The sequence below is a fragment of the Rhinoderma darwinii genome, chromosome 3 (assembly GCF_050947455.1).
Source record: "Rhinoderma darwinii isolate aRhiDar2 chromosome 3, aRhiDar2.hap1, whole genome shotgun sequence".
Classification (NCBI taxonomy): domain Eukaryota; kingdom Metazoa; phylum Chordata; class Amphibia; order Anura; family Rhinodermatidae; genus Rhinoderma; species Rhinoderma darwinii.
In genome coordinates this window covers 7618745-7639521 of record NC_134689.1, presented here as the reverse complement: position 1 = coordinate 7639521, position 20777 = coordinate 7618745, and the positions used below count along the sequence as shown (strand labels likewise).

Here is a 20777-nt window from a genome sequence, read left to right as displayed (position 1 = left end):
TTAGACCTCCCCAATGTCAGAATAGAAACTCCAAAATACATTAGAAAAACACAGAGAATAAGGAGTCATGCACTATTAGAATATAATTTGCCAAGGGCATAGAAAAATAATTTTATTTGACAACACAAGTTTACATATAGATTAAAAAGTAGACTACAAATCAAACAACTGTATACCTCCAAATAACGTAGGAGGACAAAGAGGAACCGCTCCTATATAGCACAAAAGATATAATGAGAACTATTTCTGAGAGGAAGATTTGATAGCAATGAATGACACAGAGCAAGAAACCAAGGTAAGGTATCTAAATGGATCGTATCACAAGTAGCCAAACTCATAATCATGTTAATATAAAACAGAGTACGAGGTAAATAACATCAAATAGCACAAGCCATGCTCGCATGTATGCAAGGCGTCAAACAGAAGGTTCAAAATAACTAAGCCTAGATAAGGCACACAGATCTTCCCAGAGTGTAGTTATAAGTATAAAAGCGAGTGAATCAATATAGGGCACAGCGAGTAATGTTACTAACCCATGTGGTTCCTATGATCCTGGTAACTTTCCGAGTGTGGAGAGACCCCAACGCGCGTTTCGCGTGGATAGCTTTTTCAAGGGGTATAAATAGTTGACATTATATCTTTTGTGCTATATAGGAGCGGTTCCTCTTTGTCCTCCTACGTTATTTGGAGGTATACAGTTGTTTGATTTGTAGTCTACTTTTTAATCTATATGTAAACCTGTATTGTCAAATAAAATTATTTTTCTATGCCTTTGGCAAATTATATTCTAATAGTGCATGACTCCTTATTCTCTGTGTTTTTCTAATTTAGAAAAAATGTGCATAAATGTAAAAATGATCAGAACTTTGTCAATAATAAACGTTTTTTTAAAAAAAACAAAAAAAAACGGTAGTTACCTACAACAAAGCGTTTATTAGATTAGGTAGGAGATAGAGAACTTTAACTTAAATGATAAAATTCTTATTGCTGCCACTAGAGGGAGCTAGCTACATACTGATTATTGAGTTCTATGGGATCTGTTTATATGTATGTGCCGTGAGGTCCCTCTAGTGGCGGCTGCAGGCTGTCAGAATTTTATGAATTTTAGTCTGAAAGGAATGTATGATTAACAAGTTAACCATCATAGACCTCCAAGGATATTGGCTAATAATCCATTCTGGACCACTATGGATAATGGATATCAATATTAACCCCTTCATCAACATAGATCATCAGAAACATTAGGTATTAACTGCTTAAAGGAACACTCAAGCAAAAACGGATATACTGTGTTATGACTAGTGCAGGGCATGAGGGGGCGGTGCTTGACTCAGATTTAAAGAACACCAAAGATAGAAGTCATGCACTACCCTTTCAAATTATTCTAAGACCGCGAAGAGTATTACACAAATACTATTTATGTGTGATGTAATGCATGTAAAAGGTTGGCAAAGTGAGGGAATTTTGCCATCTCTGTCATGGGCACCAACACACTTGGAATCACCCCTTTAAAAACCCTGTGTTTGTTACTGCTGATCACAGGTGTAACTTGAAGCTCCTGAGCCCCATTGCAAAATCTATAGCAGCCGTCCCATCCTCATCTACCATGTGCCAATTATAATAATAGTCTCTTCTAATGTGTCAGAGGGGCATTTGGGCCCAAGTGTGACTGCTAACTCTGCACCCTCTGTAGCTACTCAGGATCTCCTGTTTAAAATAAAATAAAAAATAAAAAAAAGACTATAAAAGCTGCAGTACCGCAGGTGACCACCAGGTGTCACTTCCATATAAACTTTTTAACAGATTATAATTTGGGAAGGAATCATATTAACTGTTTAGGTATAGAGTGAACTATAATGAAATATAAACTTCTGTATTCCGTATTCTCTCCGGTTAGATGTGAATCACAAAATAAAGATTGATTTGCTGTTGCTGTTTTTTTAATTTCATTTATTGGTCATGTTGCAGGAAATAAAAGAGCAGATATTGTATTCTCTGCGTTAGGCCGTTAAATTTAAAATACAGAAATGGTCGTGTTTAATACTGCCGGTGTGACCAGACGCTGGCGCCTTAGTACTCGTCATGGAATGGGTATTCCGGATGCTGCTTCATTCTGGAAGAAAAACAAAATAACAGAAAAATTCAATAAAATAATGTTTTTTTGCTGTTTAATTCGTAGGACTGTTTGCCCAATGTCTTAAAGGACGGGTCCCGTTGTCTATAACCCCCTCAGAGCCAACTTACTCCTTAAAAGGTCCGTAATGCAAGTTTTTATCCAGATCCTCTAGAGTTTTCATGTCTTCGGGCTTCAGTTCAAAATCAAAGACCTGATGAAAAAAAGATGTCAGATTGATAATAGAAGGGACATTTTTCAAGTGAAAATTTCATGTATGTAATTTCAGTTTAGTTTTTATTTTTAAAATCTTCATCGCCGCGCCCTTATTGGAGACACACGTCCTTCCTGTATTTTCTGTATAGACAGTGCAGCAGTGGGTGCGAGTGCTTTATGGCAGCAGCAATGAATGGGAGTTAAAAGACAGCAAAGTGTCCACAGATTTATACAGTCTCCAGGAAAAGATGGAGGACAGCCTGTCCTCCAGAGACCAGGGAGTAGCAGGGGAGCCACATAGAGAGCCTTATCTCTTACTATAATGAGCTGACTCTGCTGACCCCACCCTCAAATGACAAAAAGGCGACTGCTGACCCAACCTCTTATGATAATGAGATGACTCTGCTGACCCCGCCATATAATAATAAGACATCAACTAACCCCACTCTCTAATAATAATAATAACAATAATAATAATAATGAGATGACTCTGCTGACCCTCTCCCAATCTACATAGCAAAGCTAAAAACTGAGCTGCGGAAAACAAGAAATGTCAGCTAATTGTGTGTGTTGCAGTGGCCAGTATGAAAACTGGGATAATTTCAGGATTTTTCTTTATAGTCACATAATACATAAAACCAGTACATAAGAGGTTGTAGTTACCCCAAGATTTTGCTTTAGACGGGCCACAGTAAAACTTTTGGCCAATACAACAATCCCCTTCTGGAGGATAAAGCGCATAGCGACCTCTGCTGGAGAACGGTTGTACTTCGCTGCCACATTGGCCAGGACTAGATCTTCAAGCAGAACAGGAGTAGTCAGGTCCACCCTTTAGAAGGCATTAATGTTAATAATACCACAAATCACAAGGTAAAGTCATATTTGGGGGTGACATGATACTTACCAGTTCTTGTCTCTGTGGGACCCCAGGACGCTGTATGCCACCAGCACAATATCATTGGAATTACAATATGCCTGCAGTTTGCTCTGACTCAAGTATACATGACATTCCACCTGTCACCCAAAGGACATTATTATAAGCATCGGCTCTTATTATCGAATACTTAATTTGTATTACATGCTTTATAAGAGTTGTCTGTCATTTTGGAGGTTCTCAGCATTGGAGATGTGTGACAAAGTAGTGATCATGGGGGGCAGGGAGTTTTCTACACTTCCGGTCACTCGTCACATTGAAAAACACTACAGTCATTGTCTCTCCAAGCCTGAAATGGCTGATAACAGGGAGCAGTAGATTTTATTTTACTGGGCTGTAGGTGTAGTGTCCCTTTAAGATGAAGAGGAAACTTACGCATTAATTACTTAGTGACTCGTAAGCAATTATGGAGACGTTAATTATTAAACCACAACGAAGATATGGGATATAATGTATGTACATCGGAGTCCTAAGTGCAAACATACAGAGTATACAGAGGAGAACAGTACACACATATAGAGTATATAGAGGAGAACAGTTCATACATACAGAGTATACAGAGGAGAACAATCCACACATACAGAGTATACAGAGGAGACCAGTCCATACATACAGAGTATACAGAGGAGAACAGTCCATACATACAGAGTATACAGAGGAGAACAGTCCATACATACAGAGTATACAGAGGAGAACAATCCACACATACAGAGTATACAGAGGAGACCAGTCCATACATACAGAGTATACAGAGGAGAACAGTCCATACATACAGAGTATACAGAGGAGACCAGTCCATACATACAGAGTATACAGAGGAGAACAGATCATACATACAGAGTATACAGAGGAGACCAGTCCATACATACAGAGTATACAGAGGAGAACAGTCCATACATACAGAGTATACAGAGGAGACCAGTCCATACATACAGAGTATACAGAGGAGAACAGATCATACATACAGAGTATACAGAGGAGAACAGTCCATACATACATAGTATACAGAGGAGAACAGTTCATACATACAGCGTATACAGAGGAGAACAGTCCATACATACAGAGTATACAGAGGAGAACAGTCCATACATACAGAGTATACAGAGGAGAACAGTCCATACATACAGAGTATACAGAGGAGACCAGTCCATACATACAGAGTATACAGAGGAGAACAGTCCATACATACAGAGTATACAGAGGAGAACAGTCCATACATACAGAGTATACAGAGGAGAACAGTCCATACATACAGAGTATACAGAGGAGAACAATCCACACATACAGAGTATACAGAGGAGAACAGTCCATACATACAGAGTATACAGAGGAGACCAGTCCATACATACAGAGTATACAGAGGAGAACAATCCACACATACAGAGTATATAGAGGAGAACAGTTCATACATACAGAGTATACAGAGGAGAACAATCCACACATACAGAGTATACAGAGGAGACCAGTCCATGCATACAGAGTATACAGAGGAGAACAGATCATACATACAGAGTATACAGAGGAGACCAGTCCATACATACAGAGTATACAGAGGAGAACAGTCCATACATACAGAGTATACAGAGGAGACCAGTCCATACATACAGAGTATACAGAGGAGAACAGATCATACATACAGAGTATACAGAGGAGAACAGTCCATACATACATAGTATACAGAGGAGAACAGTTCATACATACAGAGTATACAGAGGAGAACAGTCCATACATACAGAGTATACAGAGGAGAACAGTCCATACATACAGAGTATACAGAGGAGAACAGTCCATACATACAGAGTATACAGAGGAGAACAGTCCATACATACAGAGTATACAGAGGAGAACAGTCCATACATACAGAGTATACAGAGGAGAACAGTCCATACATACAGAGTATACAGAGGAGAACAGTCCATACATACAGAGTATACAGAGGAGAACAGTTCATACATACAGAGTATACAGAGGAGAACAATCCACACATACAGAGTATACAGAGGAGACCAGTCCATACATACAGAGTATACAGAGGAGAACAGTCCATACATACAGAGTATACAGAGGAGAACAATCCACACATACAGAGTATACAGAGGAGACCAGTCCATACATACAGAGTATACAGAGGAGACCAGTCCATACATACAGAGTATACAGAGGAGAACAGTCCATACATACAGAGTATACAGAGGAGACCAGTCCATACATACAGAGTATACAGAGGAGAACAATCCATACATAGAGTATCTAGAGGAGATCAGTCCATACATACAGAGTATACAGAGGAGAACAGTCCACACATACAGAGTATACAGAGGAGAACAGACCATACATACAGAGTATACAGAGGAGAACAGTCCATACATACAGAGTATACAGAGGAGAACAGTCCATACATACAGAGTATACAGAGGAGAACAGTCCACACATACAGAGTATACAGAGGAGAACAGTCCATACATACAGAGTATACAGAGGAGAACAGTCCATACATACAGAGTATACAGGGGAGAACAGATCATACATACAGAGTATACAGAGGAGAACAATCCATACATAGAGTATCTAGAGGAGAACAGTCCATACATACAGAGTATACAGAGGAGAACAGTCCACACATACAGAGTATACAGAGGAGAACAGTCCATACATACAGAGGAGAACAATCCACACATACAGAGTATACAGAGGAGAACAGTCCATACATACAGAGTATACAGAGGAGAACAATCAATACATAGAGTATCTAGAGGAGAACAGACCATACATACAGAGTATACAGAGGAGAACAGTCCACACATACAGAGTATACAGAGGAGAACAGTCCATACATACAGAGTATACGGAGGAGACCAGTCCATACATACGGAGTATACAGAGGAGAACAGATCATACATACAGTATATACAGAGGAGAACAGTCCATACATACAGAGTATACAGAGGAGAACAGATCATACATACAGAGTATACAGAGGAGAACAGTCCATACATACAGTATATACAGAGGAGAACAGTCCATACATACAGAGTATACAGAGGAGACCAGTCCATACATACAGAGTATACAGAGGAGAACAGTCCACACATACAGAGTATACAGAGGAGAACAGTCCATACATACAGAGTATACAGAGGAGAACAGTCCATACATACAGAGTATACAGAGGAGAACAGTCCATACATACAGAGTATACAGAGGAGAACAGTCCATACATACAGCGTATACAGAGGAGAACAGTCCATACATACAGAGTATACAGAGGAGAACAGTCCATACATACAGAGTATACAGAGGAGAACAGTCCATACATACAGAGTATACAGAGGAGAACAGTCCACACATATAGAGTATACAGAGGAGAACAGTCCATACATACAGGGTATACAGAGGAGAACAGTCCATACATACAGAGTATACAGAGGAGAACAGTCCACACATACAGAGTATACAGAGGAGAACAGTCCATACATACAGAGTATACAGAGGAGAACAGTCCATACATACAGAGTATACAGGGGAGAACAGATCATACATACAGAGTATACAGAGGAGAACAATCCATACATAGAGTATCTAGAGGAGAACAGACCATACATACAGAGTATACAGAGGAGAACAGTCCACACATACAGAGTATACAGAGGAGAACAGTCCATACATACAGAGTATACAGAGGAGAACAATCCACACATACAGAGTATACAGAGGAGAACAGTCCATACATACAGAGTATACAGAGGAGAACAATCTATACATAGAGTATCTAGAGGAGAACAGTCCATACATACAGAGTATACAGAGGAGAACAATCCACACATACAGAGTATACAGAGGAGAACAGTCCATACATACAGAGTATACAGAGGAGAACAGTCCACACATACAGAGTATACAGAGGAGAACAGTCCATACATACAGAGTATACGGAGGAGACCAGTCCATACATACGGAGTATACAGAGGAGAACAGATCATACATACAGTATATACAGAGGAGAACAGTCCATACATACAGAGTATACAGAGGAGAACAGATCATACATACAGAGTATACAGAGGAGAACAGTCCATACATACAGTATATACAGAGGAGAACAGTCCATACATACAGAGTATACAGAGGAGAACAGTCCATACATACAGAGTATACAGAGGAGAACAGTCCACACATACAGAGTATACAGAGGAGAACAGTCCATACATACAGAGTATACAGAGGAGAACAATCCACACATACAGAGTATACAGAGGAGACCAGTCCATACATACAGAGTATACAGAGGAGACCAGTCCATACATACAGAGTATACAGAGGAGAACAGTCCATACATACAGAGTATACAGAGGAGAACAATCCACACATACAGAGTATACAGAGGAGACCAGTCCATACATACAGAGTATACAGAGGAGAACAGTCCATACATACAGAGTATACAGAGGAGAACAGTCCATACATACAGAGTATACAGAGGAGAACAGATCATACATACAGTATATACAGAGGAGAACAGTCCATACATACAGAGTATACAGAGGAGAACAGATCATACATACAGTATATACAGAGGAGAACAGTCCATACATACAGAGTATACAGAGGAGAACAGATCATACATACAGAGTATACAGAGGAGAACAGTCCATACATACGGAGTATACAGAGGAGAACAGATCATACATACAGAGTATACAGAGGAGACCAGTCCATACATACAGAGTATACAGAGGAGAACAGTCCACACATACAGAGTATACAGAGGAGAACAGTCCATACATACAGAGTATACAGAGGAGAACAGTCCATACATACAGAGTATACAGAGGAGAACAGTCCATACATACAGCGTATACAGAGGAGAACAGTCCATACATACAGAGTATACAGAGGAGAACAGTCCATACATACAGAGTATACAGAGGAGAACAGTCCATACATACAGAGTATACAGAAAAAAAACAGTCTATACATACAGAGTGTACAGAGGAGAACAGTCCATACATACAGAGTATACAGAGGAGAACAGTCCATACATACAGAGTATACAGAGGAGAACAGTCCATACATACAGAGTATACAGAGGAGAACAGTCCATACATACAGAGTATACAGAAAAAAAACAGTCTATACATACAGAGTGTACAGAGGAGAACAGATCATACATACAGAGTATACAGAAAAAAAACAGTGAGCAGCCGACCGGAGACCCCCAAGTGCCGGTGTCCCACCCCTCAAGTGCCACTAAGCCATCTCCCTAAAAACCCTTCGTGTCAGTGTGCCCTAATTCTAGTACCTCAGATATCAAGTTTCGTTTTATGTTAAAGGGGTTTTGAGGAAACTAATATACAGTAGTAACGCAGGAAAGTTGATGGCAGACAAAAACACAATACTCACCTGTTCAATGCCCAGCCACACCTGCGCCGCCGCTCTGGTGGTCCTCACCGGTTTCTGTTGACTTGTCCTGCAGCGGTCTCGTGGCATTCTTGCTAGCAACACTACTGAGGCCAGTGATTGGCAAGTCATATGCAAAAACGTCACATCATCGCTGCAAGGAAGTCAACAGCGATTGAACCGGTGAGTATTGTTTTTTTTAATGTTATTATTGCATTTTTGTTAAGTTCCAGAAAACCCCTTTGAACTCTGAAGCAGAATCGGTGTCTCAAAAAATGTCCTCCCAGTGAACGGTATGTTATGTATGGGATTCTGTATGGGATACCTGGTTACAGACTGGTTTGTACTTCAGTCCTGGTTTGCTCAGGAGACGTTCCAGCTGCTTTCTGTTAAAGTTCGATACTCCGATGGACTTCACCAGACCCGCGTCCTTGCACGCCTCAAGAACCTATAATCAGAGTACAATGATGACTATATTCATATTAATTCATTTCAGTGAATCAGGGAAGGTAAAGAAGAGGGGGAACAGCTACGAGCCTTATACATGCTAAGTGACCGGGTGACAAACACAGTTCTCAATAGCCTCCAAAATAGCTGACAGGGGTCTCAACCATGATCCTGTCTACACTTACAGAGAGTGAGGCGGCTCTGGAGTTAATGTCCACGCCATTTTTTTTCTAAAAAGAGTCAAAAATTCTGTTCCAATTAATTTCATATTATAGTTTAATAGACGTCGGAGCGCCGTTTTCCTGATATATAGATCTAAATCCCCAGCTTAGACATAGAGTTACATGATAAACTTCTGACTCCCTGCATCAACCACTAGGGGGAGCTGAGGAGCTTACTACCTACTGTACATACATAGAACTCTATGATAAAACAGTATGCAGAGAGCTCCTGAGCTCCCCTTAGTGGTGGCTGCAGGCTCTGAGCTCTTACCACTATCAAGATATATAAAAAAAAATAATCAGCACACATTATTAAAGCAAAATTTTTATTTTTAGTGAACCTTGTCCTCTCTCCTTGCAGATGATCACTTATTTATTATTTAGATTGTAAGCTCTTTGCATAGATTCTACTCTTTTCCTTTTATACCCATTAAAAAGAATTGCGTATTTCCAGAAACAGCGCCACTCCATGGGCCGTGTTTTCTATTCACTTGAATGAGTCTGAGCTCCAATACCAAACATGGCCACATGGACAAGAGTGGCGCTGTTCCTGTAAAAAATGTTTTACCAATCTCAGATAACACTTTTAAGTCAGATCATTCATTAACTCTATAATATCTGAAATAAAGACATCAATTTTCCTTAATTCTCCTATAGGAACGCACCTCCCAAGTAGCACAGAAGTCCACATCATCATAGACAAAGGGTTTATCTGGGTTGCTGGGGTCCTTGGCTCCTGCTGGCTGAAGAGCATAAACATTTGTCATTTACTTTTCTTATGATATTCCTTCTAGTTTGTATATGAGTTAGCCTGTCTTTCCTTTTGAAACCTGTAGGTGTCACTGTTATCAATTCTGTCAATGGAGAGGATTAGACGGCGACTAAATTCTATCCAATAGAAATAAACCTGTATTTTTTTTTTCTACGCTAAGACAAATGTGTTTTCGCCTGTTCTGACAGTCCATTACCCCCTTAATACTTGATTGATAAAGAATAAAAAACGGGATACTGAGGCGCTGCTTGATAAAGAGTTAATACATTTAATTGAGGTAGTATAAATAGACAATTGCTACGCGTTTCAACGCCGGACTGGCGTCTTCCTCAGGCAAGTTAAGATGACAGCAAGGAGGCACATATTTATACACATACGGAATGCAGGGCTAATTAAGCCTAATTCAGACCAGAGTCCTGAAAAAACCGCCAAAACCAGCGGGTCAGAGTTCAATCCAAACGTAAAGTGTTAAAACAATTCATTGTTGTCATATGTTAACAACATTAATGGAATTAAAATGATCAGACAGTACATAACCGCATAATTGCATAATTATATAGTAATTAAATCATTTAAACGAAATGGCATAAAATATTTGCGCAAAAAGGCAATGGATTATGAAATTGCACATTGAACATTAACTTAAAATAACACAAGAATTGAAGTAAGATAAATAAAAATGCATTTGCAACTGCTGGATACATATAGAAATAATTGTACCAACAATAGCAACGCGTTGTCATGGAGACCAGAAGCGACACAGCCGGGAAGGAAGTCAAAACGCCAGTGGAACGCAAGGTGAGACGCACAGCAAGCATCTCATAGGGCGCAGGCAGGACAAGTGTTTGTTTATGACACAGCAGGGAAGGAAAATCAGAACGCCAATGGAACGCAAGGTGAGACGCATAGACCGTTGTCATGACGACCGCTATCAAAAGAGATAAGGTGGCCGGGAGAGTCCAATCGAACCCATGGAACGCACAGTGACACGCAGGGTCGCGCATACAGAGAACCTAAGGGTTGCAACGAAACGAGGTCTGGAGCATCACGAAAATGTAAGTAGACAGATTATATTTAGATGTTATTCTGTCAATAATGTGCAGACTATTGAAATAATGGTCATTTTGGTAGGAAAAAATACAGGTATTGTCTGGAGTGCTGATGAAATAAGAAAATAAAAGAAAAAACTGGACACCTCCTCTATAATAAAAGAATAAAATATTAAAATGAAAAAGAATTAAGCAATATTAATATTCATAAGAAGAAGCTCATATGTAAAAATGCTTTAAAAGGTGCATTTTTTAAAATTAGTAAAGGATATCAGTCCAATGTAGATTCTGCGATGTCATTGAGGCCATTTGGATACAAGGTCCCCAGTTTGTAGATCCAAAAATTTTCCCTTTGTTTTAACCTAATGAACCTATTGGATATATCTACAGGAATATACTCAATAGGGGTGACAGTTATGAGATCAAAGTTACATTTGTGCTTTAAAGCAAAATGACGTGATACACTATGTTTGGTGTATCCACTTTTAACATTGAACCTGTGTTTGTTGATCCTGTCTCTGAGGGTTTGGGTAGTACGGCCCACATATTGTCGGTTACATGGACATTGGAGAAGATATATAACATAGCTGCTTCCGCAGTTTAAAAAGCTTTTTATCTGAAACTTTTCGTTAGTTGACATAGAAGTAAAATCCGTTTTTTTATTAGTAATACTCAGGCAGCACAGACATCTCGTTCTCCCGCAGCGATATGAACCATTCATAATCAGAGAAGTTTTGATAGGTATTTGGGAAATATTCCGAAGTTTACTAGGTGCAATTAGGTTCCTCAGGGTTTTCGCCCTTCTGTACGTAATTTTTGGTTTAACTGGGAGGATGTCTTTCATAAATTGGTCATTTTTAAGGATATGCCAATATTTATGTATTGTAGAGCTAATGTACTTACTGCCTTTATTGTATGTGGTGATAAAATTACAGCTAAAATCAATCGATTTTTTAGGGTCTTTAGCCACAGGGTTGATGCACTCAAATTGTGTCAGAGCCTTCGCCCTAGTCTCTGCACCATTAATCAGACTCATTGGGAAGTTTTTTTCTTTGAACCTCTTTTTAAGCAACTTACATTCGTCAGAGAAATCTTTATTGCTCGTGCAGTTTTTCCTTATTCTTTTATATTGTCCAAAAGGTACATTTATCAGCCATGGTGGGTAGTGAGCGCTCCTAAAATTTAAATAGCTATTCACATCTACCCCTTTAAAATGTGTTTTCGTGATCACTGACTGACCAGACTTCTCTATCGCAAGGTCCAAAAAATCAATTTTAACAAATGAATAAGTGTATGTGAAAGAAATTCCAAAGTTGTTATTATTGAGATGGTCAATAATTGCAGGAATCACTGTTTGGTTTCCTTTGATGATAAAGAATAGGTCATCTATGTACCTTTTATAGAAAATTATATTGTCCTTATAATTGTGATCTCCGTAAATATATAGATTTTCATATGCTCCCATGTACAGATTGGCGTACGATGGGGCAAAGCGTGAGCCCATCGCACAGCCTCTAATCTGTCTGTAGAACTTACCCTCAAATGTAAATGCATTGTGTGTAAGAATGAAATCAATACAGTTTATTAGAAAGTCTATCTGATTGCTTGGAAGACGTGAATCCAGAGTTAAGTATGATGAAATGGTTTGTAGGCCAAGGTCGTGCGGAATGTTTGTATATAGTGAGGATACGTCAGCTGTTAAAAACCAAAGGTCCGTAAAATCATAAAGGGATTGTAGGTTGTGCAATTCTCTGATTAAATGTGTAGAATCTTTAAGATAAGATGGTAATTTTAAAACATATGTTTGTAGGTGCATGTCAATAAAATGGGACATATTGCTCGTTAATGACCCAATCCCTGAAATGATTGGTCTACCGGGAGGGTTAGACAAAGATTTGTGTACCTTTGGCAAATGGTATAAAAACGGAGTAGTAGGAAATGGGACCGTTAAAAAAAGTTTCTCTTTTTTACTTAAAATTTGGTCTAAAAAAGCTGTCTCAATGAGTAGTTTATATTCCTGTTGGAACAAAGGTATTGGATTGCACTGTAATTTCTCATAGAAATTTGTGTCAGACAATAATCTATATGCCTCATTTGTATAGTCTAAACGATCCTGGATGATGATACCCCCCCCTTTGTCAGCCGAACGTATTACTATTAGATGGTTTTTTTGTAGATTCTTCAATGCAATACGCTCAGATTTGGTAAGATTGTCTGAGGATAAAGTCGGTTGTTCAATAGTCTTAAAATCATTACTAACAAGATTATAAAAGGTCTCAAGGGCCGGTCCCCGATGGTGTAAAGGGTAAAATGTAGATTTAGGGCGGACATCTACCGCTAAGGGCTTAGGGATATGCGGGGGTATGTCGGGACTCTGTATGGCAAGGGGAAGGGCTATTACTGGGGAAATTGTTTATTGTTTATTGAGAAAAAGGCTTGAAATTTGTGCCGGTTTGGCAACCACTATACATGCATTGAGCGATGAGCTATGTCATTTTTCTAACATTCCAGATTTTAAAAAATTGGAACTGTCAACTATTGACCGTTTGCAACAATTTGAAAGAGACACTATCTCTAAAAAAATGAGGAAACTCAAAAGAGATAGAACTGACTACATTGACAATGTATTAGGGGACTGGACCTCCAAACCTCCACTTAGCAAACACACTCATTTGGAACCCCCCAAAAAGATCCTCGAGACCCCTCTAAGGAATTCATCCTATCATTGTAAACGCTCCAGATCAAGAATTACTTCCAATACTAATAGTCCCATGGTCAATATGGATAAAAACAAAGAATTGATTAAAAATAAAAACTTGACTAAACATACATCTATAATCAACATGAGTACCAGTAGGTCCAACAACACTGATCCAATTATAAGGCCTATAGTCTCTGTTTCTAATCAGGAATTGCTTTCTGCCAGCCATATACATGCCCAACATTCACATTCTAATATTCAAAATCATCCAAAAATTTCTCACAACCCTAATACTACCCATTTCACTCCCTTAGGACAGGTTCCTCTACATGCCTTCAAAGCAGTCAATTTGGAGGCGCATTTGAAATTATACAATCTTATTCCAGACACCCCACCTAATTTATCCCCTAGATCCCCTCTATTTAATGACTCTATTGAAATTGACAACATGTCTCCCCTCCCACCATCCCTGGTGAATTTATCCACACACGATGACTTCACTCAGGACAGTAACCATATAACTTTACCATATCCTTTTAATAACACCACTGATGGTTTGGGGCCCATTTTGGATAATACCCTGGCAGCAGTATCTTTTTTAGGACTCCCGTCACATTTCACCAGGCCTCCAATTACACCAATATCACAAACAAGGGACATCCTACTACCTATTATAAAAAGTCCAAAAATACAGATGACAACTCCCTTTTTCCCAGTTTTTCAGAAAATTACATCAAAAAGAAAACTGGTAGAAGATTTAGAGGATGTAGAGGTGGCAGACACAAACTTCCCCCTCCTCCCAAAGAAACACAGGCAGACACAATAAAATTGTTTAATCTGTCTAAATATGTATTGAATAAGGACGAGACCAGTCTATTATCCAAGGGTCTTTCCTTTTGCCCAAATACCCCCCCTAATGGATTTGATTTATTTATGGACTTAAATAGATTTATGCGCAAGCTTACATTATTACGGCATTTGAAATTTCCCCAGTAATAGCCCTTCCCCTTGCCATACAGAGTCCCGACATACCCCCGCATATCCCTAAGCCCTTAGCGGTAGATGTCCGCCCTAAATCTACATTTTACCCTTTACACCATCGGGGACCGGCCCTTGAGACCTTTTATAATCTTGTTAGTAATGATTTTAAGACTATTGAACAACCGACTTTATCCTCAGACAATCTTACCAAATCTGAGCGTATTGCATTGAAGAATCTACAAAAAAACCATCTAATAGTAATACGTTCGGCTGACAAAGGGGGGGGTATCATCATCCAGGATCGTTTAGACTATACAAATGAGGCATATAGATTATTGTCTGACACAAATTTCTATGAGAAATTACAGTGCAATCCAATACCTTTGTTCCAACAGGAATATAAACTACTCATTGAGACAGCTTTTTTAGACCAAATTTTAAGTAAAAAAGAGAAACTTTTTTTAACGGTCCCATTTCCTACTACTCCGTTTTTATACCATTTGCCAAAGGTACACAAATCTTTGTCTAACCCTCCCGGTAGACCAATCATTTCAGGGATTGGGTCATTAACGAGCAATATGTCCCATTTTATTGACATGCACCTACAAACATATGTTTTAAAATTACCATCTTATCTTAAAGATTCTACACATTTAATCAGAGAATTGCACAACCTACAATCCCTTTATGATTTTACGGACCTTTGGTTTTTAACAGCTGACGTATCCTCACTATATACAAACATTCCGCACGACCTTGGCCTACAAACCATTTCATCATACTTAACTCTGGATTCACGTCTTCCAAGCAATCAGATAGACTTTCTAATAAACTGTATTGATTTCATTCTTACACACAATGCATTTACATTTGAGGGTAAGTTCTACAGACAGATTAGAGGCTGTGCGATGGGCTCACGCTTTGCCCCATCGTACGCCAATCTGTACATGGGAGCATATGAAAATCTATATATTTACGGAGATCACAATTATAAGGACAATATAATTTTCTATAAAAGGTACATAGATGACCTATTCTTTATCATCAAAGGAAACCAAACAGTGATTCCTGCAATTATTGACCATCTCAATAATAACAACTTTGGAATTTCTTTCACATACACTTATTCATTTGTTAAAATTGATTTTTTGGACCTTGCGATAGAGAAGTCTGGTCAGTCAGTGATCACGAAAACACATTTTAAAGGGGTAGATGTGAATAGCTATTTAAATTTTAGGAGCGCTCACTACCCACCATGGCTGATAAATGTACCTTTTGGACAATATAAAAGAATAAGGAAAAACTGCACGAGCAATAAAGATTTCTCTGACGAATGTAAGTTGCTTAAAAAGAGGTTCAAAGAAAAAAACTTCCCAATGAGTCTGATTAATGGTGCAGAGACTAGGGCGAAGGCTCTGACACAATTTGAGTGCATCAACCCTGTGGCTAAAGACCCTAAAAAATCGATTGATTTTAGCTGTAATTTTATCACCACATACAATAAAGGCAGTAAGTACATTAGCTCTACAATACATAAATATTGGCATATCCTTAAAAATGACCAATTTATGAAAGACATCCTCCCAGTTAAACCAAAAATTACGTACAGAAGGGCGAAAACCCTGAGGAACCTAATTGCACCTAGTAAACTTCGGAATATTTCCCAAATACCTATCAAAACTTCTCTGATTATGAATGGTTCATATCGCTGCGGGAGAACGAGATGTCTGTGCTGCCTGAGTATTACTAATAAAAAAACGGATTTTACTTCTATGTCAACTAACGAAAAGTTTCAGATAAAAAGCTTTTTAAACTGCGGAAGCAGCTATGTTATATATCTTCTCCAATGTCCATGTAACCGACAATATGTGGGCCGTACTACCCAAACCCTCAGAGACAGGATCAACAAACACAGGTTCAATGTTAAAAGTGGATACACCAAACATAGTGTATCACGTCATTTTGCTTTAAAGCACAAATGTAACTTTGATCTCATAACTGTCACCCCTATTGAGTATATTCCTGTAGATATATCCAATAGGTTCATTAGGTTAAAACAAAGGGAAAACTTTTGGATCTACAAACTGGGGACCTTGTATCCAAATGGCCTCAATGACATCGCAGAATCTACATTGGACTGATATCCTTTACTAATTTTAAAAAATGCACCTTTTAAAGCATTTTTACATATGAGCTTCTTCTTATGAATATTAATATTGCTTAATTCTTTTTCATTTTAATATTTTATTCTTTTATTATAGAGGAGGTGTCCAGTTTTTTCTTTTATTTTCTTATTTCATCAGCACTCCAGACAATACCTGTATTTTTTCCTACCAAAATGACCATTATTTCAATAGTCTGCACATTATTGACAGAATAACATCTAAATATAATCTGTCTACTTACATTTTCGTGATGCTCCAGACCTCGTTTCGTTGCAACCCTTAGGTTCTCTGTATGCGCGACCCTGCGTGTCACTGTGCGTTCCATGGGTTCGATTGGACTCTCCCGGCCACCTTATCTCTTTTGATAGCGGTCGTCATGACAACGGTCTATGCGTCTCACCTTGCGTTCCATTGGCGTTCTGATTTTCCTTCCCTGCTGTGTCATAAACAAACACTTGTCCTGCCTGCGCCCTATGAGATGCTTGCTGTGCGTCTCACCTTGCGTTCCACTGGCGTTTTGACTTCCTTCCCGGCTGTGTCGCTTCTGGTCTCCATGACAACGCGTTGCTATTGTTGGTACAATTATTTCTATATGTATCCAGCAGTTGCAAATGCATTTTTATTTATCTTACTTCAATTCTTGTGTTATTTTAAGTTTATGTTCAATGTGCAATTTCATAATCCATTGCCTTTTTGCGCAAATATTTTATGCCATTTCGTTTAAATGATTTAATTACTATATAATTATGCAATTATGCGGTTATGTACTGTCTGATCATTTTAATTCCATTAATGTTGTTAACATATGACAACAATGAATTGTTTTAACACTTTACGTTTGGATTGAACTCTGACCCGCTGGTTTTGGCGGTTTTTTCAGGACTCTGGTCTGAATTAGGCTTAATTAGCCCTGCATTCCGTATGTGTATAAATATGTGCCTCCTTGCTGTCATCTTAACTTGCCTGAGGAAGACGCCAGTCCGGCGTTGAAACGCGTAGCAATTGTCTATTTATACTACCTCAATTAAATGTATTAACTCTTTATCAAGCAGCGCCTCAGTATCCCGTTTTTTATTCTTTATCAATCAATTTTGGCATCTCTTTGGAGTTTTGCGTTGGGATCGGCAGCAGCTTTGTACTCGCGGATTACTTTCAACTTTACAGGTGAGCAGTTACGATCTTTTGCCTATCAAATTCATAATTGATACACACATGTGGCGCCGTGTTTTTTCACTCCCCTTAATACTTGGATTATGAAAAATCTTTACTTCTAAGAAACAAGTTAGTTCTTCACATTTCGCATACCTTGAGGGAGAAAGGCCAGTGCATTATAAATAGATCCAGATAATCCAGCTGAAGATCTTGCAGAGACTTTTCTAGACCCTTGCGGACAAGTTCAGGAGAAAAAAAAGTACACCAAAGCTAAAAAAATAAAATAAAAAGTAAGAATGAATGAATGAACTAAAAATAAATAAATGGGGAAATAAATACATGAATAAATGAGTGAATAGGTGAATGAATAAATGAAAAAAAAAAGAAACGAATGAATAAAATCGGAATAAAACAAAATACATAAATTAATATAAGATTCAATAAATGAATAATTAAATAGATGATTTAAAAAAACATCAACTAATTAAACAAATTCATGAAAAATACATCAAGGATTAGAAAAATTGAATGAAAAAAATGAATGAATACATAAATAAGTAGATAAAAAGAATGACATTAAAAAAATAAATCAATAAATACATAAATAAGGTCAAATAAATGACTATATAGGTTCAAAAAGGGAAATTCACAGCTGAGGTGTGATAAACTTCTCATAATATAATATCTGGAGGTGTGGTCTAATTGGGAGAGTTATGCATGACATCATAGGAGGTGGGGTAATGGAATAATTTAGGGATGTGGGTTAATGGGTAGGGTCCTGAAAATTATTGCACATGGAAATGAAACCGACTACAAGGTACAACAAATTCTGCAGTCTGCAGCCACCACTAGAGGGAGCTCAGGAGCTTACCACATACTGTTTCTTTGTATAAACAGTATGCAGTTTTCTCCTGAGCTCCCTCTAGTGGTGGCTGCAGGTAGACAGAATTTTATAATGTAACTGTCTATGCAGAGGCTTTGGAGCTCTGTATTGACCGGTATGAAGATATATTAAGAAATTACTCAGGATGGACATGTAGAGGTTAAATGTAAAACAATGACAGTAGATTCTGATTGGGTAAGCTGCACTCTTTACCTTCCCTGTATAGAATATGTCCTCTCTCTTGACTGTGCCATCAGCGATCTTCTCACGAATGGCATTCCCGATCTGAACTTCATTGCCGTAGATGTAAGCACAATCAATATGCCTGTAGCCAAGATCAATGGCGATTTTTGTGGCCTCTTCACCAAGACTTTTTGGGACCTAAAATGAAAAAAATCATCAACAGTCATCACTATTGTAAGTTTCTGCCTTTACATCGTCCACCAACACCGCTTTCCACAGTTCCTAAATAATATATGAATATCATGTAGAGTTACACTTCATATCTTCCATCTCTTTTCCTTTGTGTCAGTCTTGACTGCAGCTCCGGCATTATATTCATGAACCAGTACAAAGAGAATGTGCACTGCTAAGGGTCCGGAGTAGTGAAGTGCATGTCATTGTGAATGTACAGAACTGGCTGTTTCCTTATAGAATCTGATCAGTGCTGGATTATCAAATGTTCTGGATTATTGGACGGTCAGACAAGTAAATCAGACTTCTACCCTTGTCAAGAAATTTCTAAGCAGTGTCAAAGGGACACGATCAGAAGCTGCAGATATAACGATGGGAGAAGGAAGATAATTGTGACTTACATCAGGAGAAGCGTAGGTGCCCAGCCCTATGATCGGTATGGTGTTTCCATCGTTTAGGGCGATGCGGGTGTCCTTTGTTAGGGCCATGCTGTCTGTCATTGAAGCCGTCACCTCACCTGTATATATTGGATATATATATATGGGAACGCCTCGTCTGCTATCAGCTATGGGAGTGGTTTACATCCGACAAGCTGAACCCTGGGTGAGATAGCAGAACTGGAGGGCAAAGCAAGATAAAAAATTTTTTATTGAGGGTTATTTACTTCTTAGACGTTAATGGAAGATCCTAGATTTGGGAACCCGCATCTATCAGGGTGGGAATACCCCCTTAAAGGTGAAAACTCATTACTGGGTTTATGGGAAATAAGTGCAATCCAGACAACACCATAAGGGCTGATTCATAGGGTTCTGGTCAGGATCGGCACCAACTTTGCCACAATGAGACTGATAAAATGACCTGTAGATTATCAGTGACACACTCGCCATAGACGCCGGCACTGAACAGCTCCAGCTGCTTTCCTATATGATTAAAATGCTGTTTACCTGCAACCACCACTAGGGGGAGCTCAATGCATACATGTTTATACAGCTCCCTATGAGTTCAGCAGTGACTGTATAAATCTACATGTGGTGAGCTCCCTCTAGTGGTGGCTGCAGGTAAACAGAAATTTATCAGGGTAAGAAGGGAATAATAATAAATTAATCAAATCAATTAAAATGTAGTAATTTAAAGTGACAGTAAAGAAGGGGAAGCAGCGCTCGTACAAGCTCCACGCCCCCTTTAAAACAGCTGATCAGTGGGGTGCAGGGAGTCGGACCCCCACCAATCAGGTATTGATAGCCTATCCTGAGGATGGGCCATCAAGTTTTTAGAACTGGAAACCCTTTAATGTTTTTATCACATTTTGGGCTAGGGGCCAGTCTGAGATTT

General features: G+C 38.7%; 1 protein-coding gene across 2 annotated transcripts; it reads right to left on the bottom strand.

Moving 5' to 3' along the window:
* Positions 1–1933: 1933 nt before the first annotated feature.
* Positions 1934–20026, bottom strand: LOC142748644 (rho crystallin-like). Of its 2 annotated transcripts, none has more exons than XM_075855791.1 (9): positions 19847–20026; positions 19245–19412; positions 18291–18418; positions 9994–10048; positions 8986–9108; positions 3234–3343; positions 2993–3158; positions 2245–2327; positions 1934–2113 (listed from the first exon to the last, which is right to left on the bottom strand). In XM_075855791.1, exons 1-9 carry the CDS (start codon positions 19943–19945, stop codon positions 2071–2073), a joined length of 975 nt encoding a protein of 324 aa, XP_075711906.1. In that variant the 5' UTR covers positions 19946–20026; the 3' UTR covers positions 1934–2070. The 2 variants fall into 2 exon arrangements, with proteins under 2 accessions (XP_075711906.1, XP_075711907.1); XM_075855792.1 differs by having other exon boundaries at positions 9994–10071; positions 18302–18418.
* Positions 20027–20777: the final 751 nt, after the last annotated feature.

What these genes read in the sequence shown, in the direction of transcription:
- LOC142748644 (XM_075855792.1), bottom strand. Translation starts at nt 19,945, where the DNA reads ATGACAGACAGCATGGCCCTAACAAAGGACACCCGCATCGCCCTAAAC. An exon ending in ACTTCTGTGCTACTTGGGAG is followed by an intron (nt 9,109 to 9,993) that starts GTGCGTTCCTAT and finishes CTCTGATTATAG; the next exon opens with GTTCTTGAGGCGTGCAAGGA. An exon ending in ACAAACCAGTCTGTAACCAG is followed by an intron (nt 3,344 to 8,985) that starts GTATCCCATACA and finishes TTTGGGTGACAG; the next exon opens with GTGGAATGTCATGTATACTT.